Raw genomic sequence first — 16,721 nt, 5'->3', positions numbered from 1 at the left:
CGAGCGATCGATCGGGGGAGGGGCTGCGAGCGATCCTTATAGGATCGAGAACGGGAGAGGAGGCCCGATCCGATCCAGGACGGGATCCGAGCGGGACAAGGAGATCGAGGCTGCGGCCTCTATCGGGAGGAGAGACGGATCAATCGCACGAGTTGCAGCGTGCAAAAAAGTTAACCTAGCTCTAATACCATGATAGGAATATGCAACTTGTATTCCCATGAGGCCATAGGCCGATATATATACATGTACAGATATGAAACATATACAGGAAACCCTTTATATAACGGGATAAATACAAAGGAGTATATAACTTATAATATAACTCTAACACCTCCGTTCCATATTACTTGTCGCTGATTTAGTACAAGTTGTACTAAATCAGCGACAAGTACATGGAACGGAGGGAGTATTTGCTATCAAAATCGGAACTAAGTACCAGACTATTATTCCTACTCATACTTATTGGCCAAATAGCAGATAGGACAACACATGTTGATTGCAGAGTAGTGACAAATACTCCCTCCGTCTCAAATTAAGTGACTTAGTACAAAGTTAGTACAAAGTTAAGTCACTTATTTTGGGACGGAGGAAGTACTAAAGAATAGAAGACGGTAAAAAGGCATGCACTAGCTAGATGAGATGTACTCAAGCCCATCTGAATAATATAATATTGATTGGTCATACATTTCCATACCTCATAAGAGAAACATAGCTTTCCATCATAGAAGTTGTACCCAATGACGATAGTACAAAGATCAAAGCACAGGGGGAGCATTGCTCTTGACCATGCCCCCCATTCAGTGCAGGGGGACTAGGAGGCCAGATCATCATAAGAGAGAGATATGTATGTGGTTCATACCATGGTTCATACCCGGACGAATAAAACGATTATCAGAGGTTCTAAGACCCAGTTTACATGACCAATTGACTGCAATATCTACTGTTTTAGGAAGAGACATAAATAGCAAAGTACTATACACATCACAGTTAATCTTAGATGATTCGGGGTATTTCTGCTGGATAACTTGCAATACACTTCTGCAAACATCAGAATTTTTTCAGTGAAATGAACAGAGGTTCTTAATATCCAACTTACGTTCAGCAGAATCTAGTGTTCTACGACGTGGCATGACCATCTGCGCATTTGAGTTGCTTCGCTTAATATTTGTTAATGATCTCGGAACCAGGTAGGAGCCTATTACTCATACTTATTGGCAAAATAGCAGACAAGACAACACATGTTTACTGCAGAGTAGTGACAAATACTAAAGAATAAAACACGATAAAATGGCATACACTAGCTAGATGAGATGTAGTCAAGCCCATCTGAATAATATTAATTGGTCATACATTTCTGTACCTCATCAGAGAAACATAGCTTTCTATCGTAGAAGTCGTACCTAGCGATGATAGTTCAAAGATCAAAGCACAGCAGGATCATTGCTCTTGATTGTGTCCCTTTTCAGTGCAGGGAAAATAGGCGGCCAGATCATCATAAAGGGAGAGACATGTATGTGGCTCAAACCCAGACGAAAAAAACCATGATGATACGGTGCCTGCTCATACACCTTCTCAACCACCCTGCTCCTCAGATGAACATCAGGGCATCTACAACGGGGCGCTAAGAGTGGGCGCCAGGGTGAAAATCCTGTCCGTTACGCTACGTTCCGTTCGATCTTGGGATTCTTCTTTGCGTCGATGCCAGATGATTCCCCCGGCGCTTCAGCGAGAATTTTACGCATGAGGGGGCTGAGGCTGGAGCCGGGCGCTAGCGTAACAGCTCAATACGGCTGATGCGGGCGTATATTTGTTTTCTGTTGGGCAGGCGCTTGGTCACCTATGCGTTGGAAGGATGGGCGCCAGCGTACACCTTTATTTCCTTTTTTAATTCCTGTAGCGTCTATAGATTTCTGTTAGCGCTGTGAAGCCCGATGCTAACAAAGACGCTAAGTAAAAAAAATCAAAAATATCTCGATTAAGCGCCTCTGTAAGCGCTCTGCATTGTTGATGCCCTAAAGGACAACACCATATCTCGCATAATCCAAGAACACAAACTCGGCATTGTCCCCAACTGCAGCAACACCAAGAAAATCGCCATCTTGTGGCATCCAAACCCAATTGTGACCAGCAGAACTGTATGCCTCGCGGACACAAAATGTGTCCACCAGCAGCCAGCCGCCGGCACCATCGCTGTTGCTCATCATCCGATGGAGCCACACACTGAGCTGAAACCCATCTGCATTGACATGATATATCCCGGAACCCTCGGCAGATGAGAGCATGTAATTGCGCCCTATTTCAGCTGGGAGCTCGAGCTTGAGGAACCTTGCCGCAGCCAAATCTAGACCCAGGATGCACCCAAAGCTTGTCACCATGAAAACCTTGCCACGGACGGGTGGAAGCATTTTTGTAAGGAAGGCTGTAGGATTCGGGACGTCTGTCATTGCGGTGGCAGGGAAGCCCCAACCACCGGATCTCAGCACGTACACTTCCGCCGGACCTGCCACAGATATACCAAGGTGATGAAGTCGCGGCTCCCATCCTCGGGTAGGATAATCCTATTGAACACCCCTAGAGCGGGCTCCTCCCGGTGGGGCGGCGGGATCGGTGGGAGGGCCAACTCGGACTCCTCGGAGAGCTGCGGCGCGAGGAGGGAGCGCTTGACCGCCGTGGAAGAGCGTAGTGACGAGGCGGCCGTTCCGGCTGTGTCCGATACCCAGCCCACGGCAGCGGAAGGCGTCGTTGCAGGAGGAGGCCACACGGCGTGAGAGAGCGGCAAGCTCCGGGGACTGCTCGAGCTGCACCAACTGGTACCGGTCGTCGTTGCTGACGCAGAAGCCGAGGAGGCGGGGTGGGTGGCGCTCGCGGAAGAGGCGGAGGAAGGCCGGGTCGGACGCGTGGAAGAGCCACCGCTTGGAGACGAGGGAGGCGCGGACGAGGCAATTGGGGAAGCCGAGGCGGAGGAGGATCTCGCGGAAGAGGTCGTCGTCGCCGAGCACCGATGACACCGATGCGGTCGCGGCCGCCGTCCATATTTTTGGTCAAAACATATCTTTTTTTTTTAGGGTGGTCAAAACAGATCTGGGGGGTTTCTAGGAGGAAAGGGGATTTTCTCTACGGTTGTGACGGTTACCAAATACCGACTGGTGTTGATTTTTTTTCTTCAGAAGTACGCAAATTGCGTATCATAACTTTAGAAGAAGAGAATTGCAACACAAGACAACTATCACCCGCTGCGAACAATGAGGATAGCACTTGCTCTACACCCGGGCTAGTTCAAAGACAACCACCAACGACAACATAGTTACAAAGCAAAAGAGCATGTCCATATCAGAAAAACCTCGCCGCGTCTCCGCCGCTGTCGATCACCTTCAAAAGACAGCATCTCCACCGATCATCCTTGTCTACGCACCATCCCCCTTTATGTCGAAAGGAGGTGGCAAGAGAATGGCGGGACTCGATTCGCCCCGAGGAAGGCATCGTTTTGGAATCACCAACAATGGACATACATTGCCCCTCAGAAGATCGATCGTGAACAATGGCAAACACCGGAGAAGCACATCGTAGGACCTCCAAACCGCGTCGACACGATGCTCCCAACAGAGAGACGACATCGAAGACGTCGCCATCGTGCCGATCCTGCCGATCTAGGCTTTCGTCTGGAGACATGTGACGCCCGGGTAATTAAGCTACAGTAATCCCCACTAATGATGCCACGTCACCTTTGTCACTGTAGTTAATCTCGGGTTAGTTCAAAAACCGGTTCGAATTTCAAATACAAATCGATCAAACAACAAAAGTTTTCAAAATTAAAACTAAAATGTTCGGGTTATGTCAAATAAATCATAGGTAATTATGGTGGAAAAACCACACTTTTATAAAGTGTTTAAATGCACTATAATAGATAAACAGTGGCAAAACAGTTATTCAAATGCTTTTAGAATAATAAATAATTCCAAAACTATTTTATTTCAGTACTAAACGGTTTGTGGCAGTGGCATAAATTGTAACACTATCTTAGGTGCCACTTTTATATTTTGTTGAAACTAGGCTAACACAGAAAAGAAATAAATAAATAAAAGTAACAGAAAACAAAACAAAAAAAGGAAAAAAAAGAGAATTCCCCCACTGGACTTTGGCCCACCGGGCCGCCTTGTCGGCCCAATCGGCCCAGCCCGCCCCGCTGGCCTATATGGCCTACCGCGAGCCACCAGGAACCCTAACCCTATCCACCCCCCCCCCCCCTCTCTCTGGCTCTTCCTCCCCCCCCCCCCCCGATCCAGAACAGATCGGGGCATCGACGACTCGCCGCCGCGCCTGTCGCCTACCCCCGCCGTCGTCTCCCATGGCCCACGCCGGGGCGACCCCCCTTCCCTCCCGCGCGCGCTCTGGATCGGAAGCGCCCCAGCGCTCACCGCCTCGATCCCGCAGCCGCCCGGGGGCCCCGTCGCCGACCACCACTGCTTGAGGACTCCGCCGACGCGCCATCGACCCCGTTGCCTCGCCGCACTCGTCCCCGGCGACCCGGACGCCGCCCCTTCGTCGTCCTCCTCCCCGAGCCCACTGACACGAACCCTACGCCTCCCTTGTGAGCTTTCTCCTCCTCTCTTCCACGCGCACACGCTCACTCGCCGTCGCCGTGAGCACCCCCCTGGCCTCTCCCTCTTTCCCCGTCCTCGCGGTCGCCGTGCTCCGCACGCGCACACGCTCACTCGCCGTCGCCCCTCGCCCGTGCGTGGCCACGCGCCCGCGCTGCCCCCTGGCCGCACCCGCCTCCGCCTGACCTTGCTGGCGGTGGCCCGCATCTGCCCCGCGGCCACCCTGCCGGCCACCACGCCACCGCCCTGGCCGGCGCCCCACCGCAGCCCCGGTGGCCTCGCCCCGCTGTAATCCCTGCGGGCGAGCACTCGCCCGTCTGGCGCCCGACGCCCGCGCCGACTCCACCCGCTAGGCCTCTGTGCCACAGACAAACGGGCCCCACCCCCCCCCCCCCCCAAAAAAAATTTTAATAAAAATAAAGAAATGATTTAATAAAATTATTAATTAACTAACTAATTAATCAAGTAATTAATTAAGTTAATTAATCCTGGTTAATTAACCTAATTAACTACTGTTAATTAAACTTAATTAGGTTAATTAGTTAACAGTGTATGACGAACGGGACCCACCTGTCAGGGTTGACTCAGTCAACCCCTGTTGACTGCTCACGTCAGCATGACATCATGCTGACGTCATAAATACATTTTTTCGAATTAATTAAATAAATAATTAAATTCCAAAATTGTTAAAATCTTTTAAAAATCATATCTTTTAATCCGTAACTCGGATTAAAATATTTTCAACATGAAAGTTGCTCAGAACGACGAGACGAACCCGGAAACGCAGCCCGTTCGTCTGCCACGCGTCCCTAGCATAGTGAACCTGCAACATTTCACCACCGGTTCATCTGCCCGGAAACACGGAACACCGGGGATACTTTCCCGGATGTTTCCCCCCTTCACCGGTATCACCTCATACCGCGTTAGAACACGTCTAGCTCTGCTTGTTGTACTGTTATGCACTTGCTTGCTATGTATTTATTGTTTCTCCCCCCTCTTCTCTCCGATAGACCCCGTGACGATGCTGATGCCCCTATGGTCGACTACGTCACCGACGACCCCTCCTTGTCTGAGCAACCAGGCAAGCCCCCCCCTTGATCACCAGATATCGCCTATTCTACTCTATACTGCTTGCATTAGAGTAGTGTAGCATGTTACTGCTTTCGTTAATCCTATTCTGATGCATAGCCTGACATTGTCGCTACATCTGTTGATACCTTACCTGCAATCCTATATGCTTAGTATAGGATGCTAGTTTATCATCATTGGCCCTACATTCTTGTCAGTCTGCCTTGCTATACTATCGGGCCGTGATCACTTGGGAGGTGATCACGGGTATATTACTATACACACATACATACTATACAGATGGTGACTAAAGTCGGGTCAGCTCATTGAGTACCCGCAAGTGATTCTGACGAGGGGGCTGAAAGGACAGGTGGCTCCATCCCGGTAGAGGTGGGCCTGGGTTCCCGACGGCCCTCGACTGTTACTTTGTGGCGGAGCGACAGGGCAGGTTGAGACCACCTAGGAGACAGGTGGGCCTGGCCCTGTTCGGCGTTCGCGGACACTTAACACGCTTAACGAGATCTTGGTATTTGATCTGAGTCTGGCTACGAGCCTATACGCACTAACCATCTACGTGGGAGTAGTTATGGGTATCCCGACGTCGTGGTATCAGCCGAAGCACTTCAGACGTCAGCGACGGAGCGGCGCGCGCCGAATTGGACTGGAACGCCACTAGGCTAGGTCTGCTTTCGGCCGCCCACGCAACGTGCAGGTGTGCTCAGGGCGATGGGCCCAGACCCCTACGCGCTTAGGTTTAGACCGACGTGCTGGCCTCTCTGTTTTGCCTAGGTGGGGCTACGACGTGTTGATCTTCCGCGGCCGGGCATGACCCAGGAAAGTGTGTCCGGCCAAATGGGATCGAGCGTGTTGGGTAATGTGGTGCACCCCTGCAGGGAAGTTAATCTATTCGAATAGCCGTGATCTTCGGTAACAGGACGACTTGGAGTTGTACCTTGACCTTATGACAACTAGAACCGGATACTTAATAAAACACACCCTTCCAAGTGCCAGATACAACCGGTGGTCGCTCTCTCTCAGGGATACGAGGAGGGGATCGCCGGGTAGGATTATGCTACTGGAGATGCTACCTGGATATGCTACTCGGAGATGCTACTTGGAGGACTTCAATCTACTCTCTTCTACATGCTGCAAGAGGGAGGCTGCCAGAAGCGTAGTCTTCGACAGGATTAGCTATCCCCCTCTTATTCTGGCATTCTGCAGTTCAGTCCACTGATATGGCCCTTTACACATATACCCATGCATATGTAGTGTAGCTCCTTGCTTGCGAGTACTTTGGATGAGTACTCACGGTTGCTTTCTCCCCCCCTTTTTTCCCTTTCTTTTCTTTCTGGTTGTCGCAACCAGATGCTGGAGTCCAGGAGCCAGACGCCACCATCGACGACGACCCCTACTACACTGGAGGTGCCTACTACTACGCGCTGCCCGCTGATGACGACCTGGAGTAGTTTAGGAGGATCCCAGGCAGGAGGCCTGCGCCTCTTTCGATCTGTATCCCAGTTTGTGCTAGCCATCTTATGGCAACTTGTTTAACTTATGTCTGTACTCAGATATTGTTGCTTCCGCTGACTCGTCTATGATCGAGCACTTGTATTCGAGCCCTCGAGGCCCCTGGCTTGTATTAAGATGCTTGTATGACTTATTTTATTTGTAGAGTTGTGTTGTGATATCTTCCCGTGAGTCCCTGATTTTGATCGTACACATTTGCGTGCATGATTAGTGTACGATTGAATCGGGGGCGTCACAAGACACCTACCATCACCAAAGGAGCGAGAGGAATGGCGACGCACCTCGACGACGTCGCCAAGAAGGGAAATGACACTCGTGCATGCCATCGCCGCCGACCCGACAAAAACCGAGCAGAGTTTTCATCCGTATGGCCGCCTATCTCCACACCTCCAGGTTAGGGTAGCACCGTCCATGAAGCCTCGCACTGCCGCCATGACAGCCCCTTGCCAACGAAGCTGCACCGCCGTGGCCCGCCAACACCTTCCACAGCAGAGAGAGCGTGACCCAAAGACGCGCAGGAGCAGGAGAACACAACCAATCTTACACCTCCAGCACGACCAAGAACTGGCAGCCCCGAGCCAGCTTCCACCTCTAGCCGAGCAGACATGGGCTGCCGCAGACCGTGGCCGTCCCACCAGGGACCTCCTATGTGCCGCTCTTTGCGGCGAAGAGACGTAGTTTCACACAGGCGGCCTCTGACTGGGCCGGCACATGACCACCAGCGAACCTCTATAGCTCCAAAAAAAGTTCGACTTCGCTGTGAATCAATCCAGCGATCTCATGCTGCCAACGACGAGCCTCAACCAGCTAAGCTAGTGAGATTTTTTGATTAGGCGACATCAACCTATAAGAACCAATAGGCAGCGTAGATCCAAATTAATTTCGGAACTTTGAAAGCAGTTTTTTTAAAACCGAGTTTTTTGTGAAACGCAAACACTGTTCAAATTTGCGAATTGTTTTACAGAATTGAAACACTTTCCAAAATAACGAACACTTTTTTTTTCTGAAAACAGGAACATTTTTCGAAATTCAAAATGAAAATTGTGCAAACGCGGACATTTTTTAAACTCCCGAACAATATTTGAAAACACAAACAATTTTTAGAAATTTTTGAACAATTATTAAAAAGGGAACATATTTTTAAACACAAAAAATTAAAACATGATCATTTTTTTAAAAAGGGAACAGTTTCTGAGAAGTTGTGAAGTGTTTTAGCAGAAACATTCCGAACACTTTTTTAATATGTGAATATTTTTTGTATTTATGAACAAAAGTTGAAAACACAATATTTTTTGAATATTGATCGATATTTAGAAGCAAGAATATTTGTTGAAATTTCTTCACATTTTTCAAAATAAAATAACATTGAAAAATATAAAAACATATAGTACACGAACAATTTTTAAAAGTGTGATCATTTTTTGCATTTATGAACGAAATTTGAAAGCACATCCTTTTTTGAATTTTGATCATTTTTTAAAAGCACGAACATTTTTTTAAATTTTAGAACATTTTTGAAAGAAACGAACGAAATATGAATTTTCTGAACTTTGATGAATTTCTGAATTTTACTAAACTAGAACATTTTATGAAAAAACGAACAAATTTTTGGAAAAGGCAAACATGTTTTGAATTTTCGAACATTTTTTGAACAAGAAAATGAAAATGAAAGAAAATAAAAAAGGATTATGAAAAAACTTAAAAATGAAAAAAACATTAAAAAACGAAAAGGAAAAGGAAAAGAAAGAAAACATGGTTCTGAATCTTCTAGATGGTTCACAAACCCGAAATAAACCGGCTGGAAACCCGTGGAACATTTCCAAAACCGGAAACAGAAAGGTTTGCGTGCAGTCACGAAATGGGCCGGCCCTAATCGCCTGTGCGTTGGGGCGAAAATTTGCCCCAACGTGCGGCAAATAGGAAATTCCGTCCCACTACTCCGACGGACAGCCGCACGCCGGCAACCGCATGACCTGGATCCGGCACGGATTCTGGCCCAGATCGGCTCGCACCTCCACCTCCTTGCGAGCCAGAGTCTGTGATTTGTGGGCCATTTATCGGCCTGAAGCCCAAGCCCATATCGATGTTGGTTTCCTCCTCCAGTCCAGTCCAGTCCAGTCCAGTCTTGTCTCAAAAAAAAAAGTCCAGTCCAGTCCACCCCATCGGCGAGAGAGGGGAAGCGCAGGTGGGTGCGTGATGGCCGCCGTCGCCGGAGCCGGAGGAGGCGACGAGATGCTGCTGCGGCGCTCGCGCCGGCGGCTGCCCCTCGCCGACCTCACGAACCTCTCCTCCGCCACCTCCGCCATCACCCGCCTGAAGCGCAATCCCCAGCACCGCACGAGCCCCGCCAGCAGCGCCAGCAGCATTGGCTCCTCCACCGTTCCCCGCATCCCCACGCCTCCTCCGCCCGCGGCCCTCTCCGGTGAGCAGAGCAACCTCTCCCTTCCCTTGCTTATTCATTAAGAGCCAGCTTAGTAGCTAGGGTTTCGCTGGATTCGGGAATCACTGGCTTGCCTGTTCCTACCCTAACCTAGCCTAGGGGGTGCTGATGCTGAATGCTGAATGCTGATGGATCCTCCATCCCATCCCCGCCAACAACCGCCGCTGCTCCTTAATTTCATCCTACCAGTAATATTGGCATGCTTAATTATCCATTCACTGCCCATTCAGGCTACTCTAATTTGTTCTCCTCTACTAATTTGATAATCCCAGCCCTAGTTTAATCTGTGCTAAGCTGAAGCAACTAGGCATGCTGTACGTGGGTGCTCTCACCCGTGCTCCGCTCCAAGGCAACCGCTTCTGTTGCCCAATGTTACCGGAATGCTCTGCAGAAAATGGATATCTGTCACTAGTCTTTCTTCTCTGTTGTCATGTGAAAACTATTCCTCCCTTTCTTAACTTCACTGACAGTAAGTAATATTGCGCCTTCTGTTTCTTTATATTGGAAAGAAGAAAAAGGCATATGTACTAGTTTCCACGACGAAAGAAATTGAGAATGGATATTTTTTGTAAGAGAACGTTCACGCGACGCAATTGTGGAAATGGTCATCTGGTCAAAGAATAGGAGAACTCCACACTTGCTAGCCAAGTTCACTATGTCTGTTCCCAGTTTGCTCCTAGTAACGAGAGAACTTTGATTTGTTCCTTTATTTCATTTGATTTCCTTTTTTTGCCAGTAATTAATTACTGTGAGTTCCTTTATTTGATTTGATTCTCTTTTCTGGCACTAGTTTCTACGACTAAGGGCAAGGATAAATCCACAAGGGAGCTTCAAAGTTCCAATACTCATCTAAACAAGATTCAAAAGATCAGGTATGTTGTACATCAGCACTCCACTCACCATGATTTCCATAGACTGTTCCTGCACTTACTCGACGAATATTGGGAATGCATTACATCATTTTTAGAACTGTGGGTGGGCATTATTACACTTAAAACCATCTAGTATTCTAGATTTAGTCTGCTCCACCTCATGTTTACTAAAAGATCCATTCATTTGTTCCACTTTTTTTTCCTGCTGCTCCTCCGTGGGAAACTCTGTATGTGTAACGCTGAACACAGACCACAATTCCAAATAGCAAGTTATAATGATTATTTCATATTGATTGATTGATCTCTCCCTTGCATACCTCCAGTAAACCTAAGGTGAAGACTGGAGGCGTGCTACCTGGGACGTCATCTCCTCCTAGCAAAAACACAAGGAAGGTATATGCACATATGTCAGGTTTCTGCTCAGCAATCAGTGTGTTAACTGTTTGCATATGGAAATTATGAGATCCCTCCCTGTTTGCCACCCAGCGGGTCTTTCCCCATTCGTGATAGTCTGGTAACATGAACTCTTTCTTATTGCCTCGCTGCTGTGCCTGGATTTCAGATAACAAGGAAAGAGCAGCCGCGCACAGAGTCTTTGATCTCCCCCTTGTATGCCTCTAGTAAAACAAAGGCGAAGACTAGTGGAGACGTGCTGCCTGGGGCATCAACACCTCCCAGCAAAAAGATAATGAAGGTATGTATATATGAGCTTTCTGCTCAAGTATTATCATGTCCAATTTTTATTTGGCATCTAGCAGCCCTCCCTGTGTTACTACCCTGCGGACCTTTCCCCGTTCATGAAACTGCCTTTGGTTTATTTTGAAAAGAAGGTGAACTCCTATCTTATTACGTCGCTGTGGTGTTTGCATGAATTTTAGGTAACAAGGGAAGAGCAGCCGCGCACAGAGCCTTTGATCTCCCCCTTGTATGCCTCCAGTAAAACAGGGCTGAAGACTGGAGACGAGCTGCCTGGGGCATCTTTGCCTCCCAGAAAAAAGACAAGCAAGGTAAATATATCTAGCAGGCCTTGTTGTGGAAATTATGAGGTCCCTCCCTGCTTATTTCTCCATTTGTGGAACTGCCTTTGGTTTTACTAGAAGAAAAGAAGGTGAAGTCTCTTATCTTATTTTGTCGCTGCTATGTGTGCATGAATGAATGAATTATAGGTAACAGGCAGCAGCGGGAAAGAGCAGCTGCAGATGGAGGAGATGAGTTGCGATGAGTCCCTGGTACCGAGCGAGGATTTCATCAAGGAGCGGAGGGCCTACTTCGCGGAGATCGATGCATTTGAGCTGGTAGAGGAGTTTGTTTCATCTGGAAGCGACGCAGAGTAGACGTTCATTTGGCTCTTGTTGCTTTATATACATCTCTGGAAGTCGATTAGGCGGGCATATGATTCACAAGAGTGGAAAAGATATATGTGTTGCACGGACAGCCTGGGTAGAGAGAGATTAGCTGAGTCTTAATTCTAGAGAGTGGAGTCCATGAAGTAGTAAAGTGTTGAGTCCTCGAGATTGGTTGCTGCCTCGCAATTCCTTTGCTGACATGATGGTAGTCGTTAAGCTGATGACATGATGGTAAGTACAGTAGAAAATATAAGGTGGTGGTATGTATGTATAAGCTAGTGTAATGCGTACTAGGTATCGTCTTGTCAGCAGTTAGGTATTGTGATGGCATGTATCCATACAGAACCTGCAGAAGAAGATGGTGGAAAGAGTATGATTGCCGTGGTAGCTGTTGGTTGGTTTGGAAATAAACTACTAAAATTTCACATAGTATGATCATTAGATGAATTGTGGCGCTGGTAGTCAAATACAAGGTCACTCACATTCTTCTTTTGCTGGGCCACTGGCATTGGTAGACAGGCAGTGTCAATTATGATGGCATATACTAGATGTGTAAACTGGATGTACAAGAGGAGAAAATGATTGGTGTGACTACATATGTTTGGGCTGTTGTTTGGTTGAAGATGCATTAATTTCTTCTTTTGTGAATCAAAGATGCATTTAATTTAATTTAATTAATTTGGTACTACCTCTCTCTCAGTTTACAGGGCGTGCGCGTACCCCTAGGTCGTCAATTTAACCAACCTAATACAAGTCATATATTACAAGAAATATACCAACATAAACTTCGGAGTTTCTACTTTCAAAAGGTATAATTTTTTGTGTTATATAGTTTATATTAAGTGATAAAATTGACAACCTAGATATACGTGCAGGACTTGTAAACTGAAACAGAGGTAGTACTATGTATTGCTACCTACGCTACGTGCTCTAGTATGTCATGGAGCGATCAGCCAGCCATGAACGATCAATATATATTACTCCCTCCGTCCGGAAATACTTGTCATCAAAATGAATAAAAAGGGATGTGTCTAGACGTATAGTAGTTCTAGGTACATCATTTTTATCCATTTTGATGACAAGTATTTTCGGGCGGAGGGAGTACCTCTGCATCACCTAGCTATCGATTTTTTATTAATAATAAATATTAATTTTGTAATTACGCAACTGGTAAAGAGCCGCTGAAAATTGTGAAAATAGAAAGGACGCTGCGATTAATAGCGTCTAGGCCGGGCCGCTGTTGCCAACAACGCCCAGGTGTGAACGCTATTGTTAGTAGCGTCCTGTGTTTTGTTATGCCCCAATCCCAAATCCCCTAAACTGGCAGCCATAATATTCTATTTAACTTATTCCCCTCGAGCACCTCCTCGTCGCCGCAGGTAGGCGGCGCCGCCGCTAACCAGCCACTGGTAATGGTGCTCCTGCATCCCCCCTCATCGCCTTTCGCTTGCGGCTGCTTCGTCAGACTCCGCCAACGTCCGTTGTATCCTCCACACCAAGGACGGCCCACCCACCACCGACGTCGCTGCGTCCGGCGATGCTGACTACGACCGCATCATCGTGAGCCCTTTGTCTCCACCCTTCTTGCTCTCCTAGGCGCCTGCAGCTGTGTGTCATGCAATTTTGGAAGCAAGTAAGCAACCACCAGCTAAAGAATTAACAATTGGACTTCATTGCAACCCTTTCATAGCCGATGAATTCACAGTTAGACTAATGCTTCACTGTATTTGACAATCCTCGAGTTGTGGTGGTTTGTTATGAAATGCATTAATTTGATTTAAGTTGGTTTCTCATCCAATTTGGCAGAAGCAACCATTGCTAGCAATGGGTGCAGTTGGATGTTTCAGTGATTTATTATCAATGCTGATTGGTGGTTTGCTAGAGTACCACTAATCCATTTTTGGATTGTAGAGTTCCACTATCGAGAAAGGGTGATGCGGCAGTTTGGGTTAAGCCAGACCATTCCACCTTGTCTTTCGTGTGATGAGGTAGAGATTCGCAAATTGCGAAAAACTAAGCATTTTGCAGGGAAAGAAATCCAAGCCAACTATGTTCAAGAGTATAACTGAGTTCAAGCGAGATTAGTGCTAGAGGATATTCCCTTCGATAAGCTTGTTTACCCAACTACGGACATTGGTTCCAACAAAACGGTATGTACACAGTATTCAGTGGCGGAGCTTAGGGGCAGTGCCCCCCCCCTCCCCCACCCTCAGCATTAGGCAAAATAGTGAAGAAAAATTACTGTGCAAGGATTAGATAAGAAAAAGATCAATCTTTGCCCTCTTAATTGTTCATGTTTTGGCTTTTGGCTCCTCCTGAGATTCCTGCCTAGCTCCGCCACTGACAGTATTCTTCAGTTCTCAATGCTTAGGAGGATTAGATAAGCCTATCCCATATCGTCGAGATAGCATGGAATGGACTGGCTACATGCCTAGCGGCCCGCCACCGGCTCGCATTGTAAGTGTGTGCAAAACGTTCATTGTATTTTTTTGTATTAAGGTCAGTCTCTTGATTTAATATTTGTTTTGTCACTTGCAGGGCTTACGTGAGACAAAGAATGCTGCACGGGAAATCAAATTTGCTATTACTCATGATTCCAAGAACATAGGAAAATCTGTACTGAGGTCATGTGTAGGAAACTTGATGGATCTCAACTTGGAGCCTAGGTTGCAAAGCATGCTCGCTGAGGCTAGGTTACCACTGAAGATCGAAGATATTTCATCTGATGATGAGGCTTCAGATATTGCTCACCCACCAAGCCCTTCAAAATAGAGTAATTGTGATGTATTTAATGATTGGATATATTCTGGGAGAGGTTTCACAACATACATTATGGGTGAGGATGCAATGCGAGATGAGGAATGGCAACACAAGATGTAGATCAGAATGAGACCACATAATGCAGCGAGATGTTAATTTCCTTTTTTTATATGGCATAGAAGGTTGTACACGTTTGAACCTATGTTATGAAAGGAAAAGTGTGAGTCATGATTTAATGCAATCCAGAGTTTAATCTTAAGTTGCTTCCAGTAGTACATGGTTGTAAACATTTCAAGCTATGTTATGAACTGGGGATTGCGACTCTCACTATTAGGAAAAGGCCTATTAGTGGCGCACCTGTTTTGCCTACTAATGGCGCACTACAGGTGCGCCACTACTAGCACGCCGTGCGCCATTAGTATCTGGTATACTAATGACGCATCATGCAGTGTGCCATTAGTATAGCCCACGGTGCGCCATTAGTATGCCTCTCAGGGGCCATATTTACCCATGTGCTTTGGCATACTAATGGCGCATTGGTGGATGATGTGCCATTAGTGTGCTCTGGCTTACTAATGGCTTACTATGTGGTGGTGCGCCACTAGTATGAATATTAGGGATTTTTTTCTTTTCTGATATTTTCACAGGTTACAAAATATATTATTAGACAGAATATAGCTAGCACCACACAGCAACAACAGATTCATCGAATACAATAGAAGATTAGTCTCCGAATACAATTCATCATATTAGTCTCCGAATTCAAAAGACCGAACAAAGATAGAACATTACAAGTCTCGAGACCGCGAGTAGCGAGTTTGTCGGAAGTAATACTAATCCTAACAAGTCCTACTAGTCATACGATCATCATCTTGATAGTCATCGAACCAACCCTACTTAATTGTTCTTAGCACATGATCATCAGTATTAGGCAGGACCTAAATACCCTATTTAAGGTAAAATAGTATAAAACAATATAGACCCTGACTCTCCATTATGGAGAATGGAGATCATCTTGTCTCCAATTCTTGCGTTTCGCTTCCTTTTGCTTCCAAGAACCTCCTTACGGCTGTCCATACATTTTTTCCATTCTTTGATTTTTCATGTCTCCACTTCTTTTCGAAATCTCGTATGAACAGTTGAGATTCGTAGGATGACCTGGCTGTATGTTCAAAACATTAAGACTACCTTTCTGATACATCAAATGAGGCACACAATTCTCTGGGATTATTTGTTGAAAAACATAGTAATAACTTCATAGTTAGCAATGATGTACTAGTTTTAGAAGTATGCAAAAGATGCACGGATGTCGTAATAGTAAAAAATCTTACTAGGGTATCTCCATGGTAGTTACCGTAGTTGAACACATGCACTATTGGCATGTATTGACCATAATGTTGAGGAGTTTGATTGTAGATATTGTAATTCTCAATGTCAGTACAAAATCCGACCAGATGATTTTTCTCCTTGTAAGTTGTTCATTCGGAGCCATCGGTGTAGTGGGTTTTGTCTACCATCTTCCGCACATTCTTTGAACAATAAAAATAAGCTATCAATGGAAATAAGTTGTCAAGTATTTTGAAATAAATAATATAAATTAGCTAATAACTATGTTTGAGAAACTCACATAGCGGTAGAATTGGAGGTGTATCAACAAGGACCCAAATGTCCATATTGTCTTGCTCGATTTTAGGAGCATACCCTCATCACACTAGTAGAAAAAGGGCCTTTACACTGGTAGAAAAAGGGCCTGTTGTCCCGGTACGTAAGGGCCTTTTGGAACCGGGACTAAAGGGTCGGTACTAATGCCCTGTCCCTTTAGTCCCGGTTCAATCCAGAACCGGGACTGATGGGCCTCCACGTGGCCTGTGCGCGGAGCACAGGCAGGAGACCCTTTGGTCCCGGTTGGTGGCACCAACCGGGACCAATAGGCATCCACGCGTCAGCATTTCTGTGGCTAGGGTTTTTGTTTTTTTAAGGGGGGGGGGGGGGTTGGGGGTTTTGGGGGTTTGGGGGGGTTAATTTAGGTATTTCATATATTGTGTTAGCTAGCTATAATTAATAGAGAGAAGTGTCCTCTCTTATGTCCGTGCTTGGTCAACGCTACGTA

General features: G+C 46.5%; 1 protein-coding gene and 1 pseudogene across 1 annotated transcript; one reads left to right on the top strand and one right to left on the bottom strand.

Annotated features, from left to right (window-relative positions):
- Positions 1-1,421: 1,421 nt before the first annotated feature.
- LOC123057186 (uncharacterized) lies at positions 1,422-3,035 on the bottom strand (annotated as a pseudogene).
- Positions 3,036-9,316: 6,281 nt separating this feature from the next.
- LOC123063305 (uncharacterized) lies at positions 9,317-12,525 on the top strand. The gene is made up of 6 exons (XM_044487046.1): positions 9,317-9,615; positions 10,424-10,505; positions 10,829-10,898; positions 11,068-11,199; positions 11,384-11,512; positions 11,672-12,525. The coding sequence occupies exons 1-6, from the start codon at positions 9,390-9,392 to the stop codon at positions 11,837-11,839; spliced, it is 807 nt and encodes a 268-aa protein (XP_044342981.1). The 5' UTR covers positions 9,317-9,389; the 3' UTR covers positions 11,840-12,525.
- Positions 12,526-16,721: the final 4,196 nt, after the last annotated feature.

This window comes from Triticum aestivum, chromosome 3A (genome assembly GCF_018294505.1).
Source record: "Triticum aestivum cultivar Chinese Spring chromosome 3A, IWGSC CS RefSeq v2.1, whole genome shotgun sequence".
In the NCBI taxonomy this organism is placed as follows: Eukaryota; Viridiplantae; Streptophyta; class Magnoliopsida; order Poales; family Poaceae; genus Triticum; species Triticum aestivum.
The sequence above is the reverse complement of the archived record's forward strand: the minus strand, read 5'-3'. Positions and strand labels throughout refer to the sequence as shown.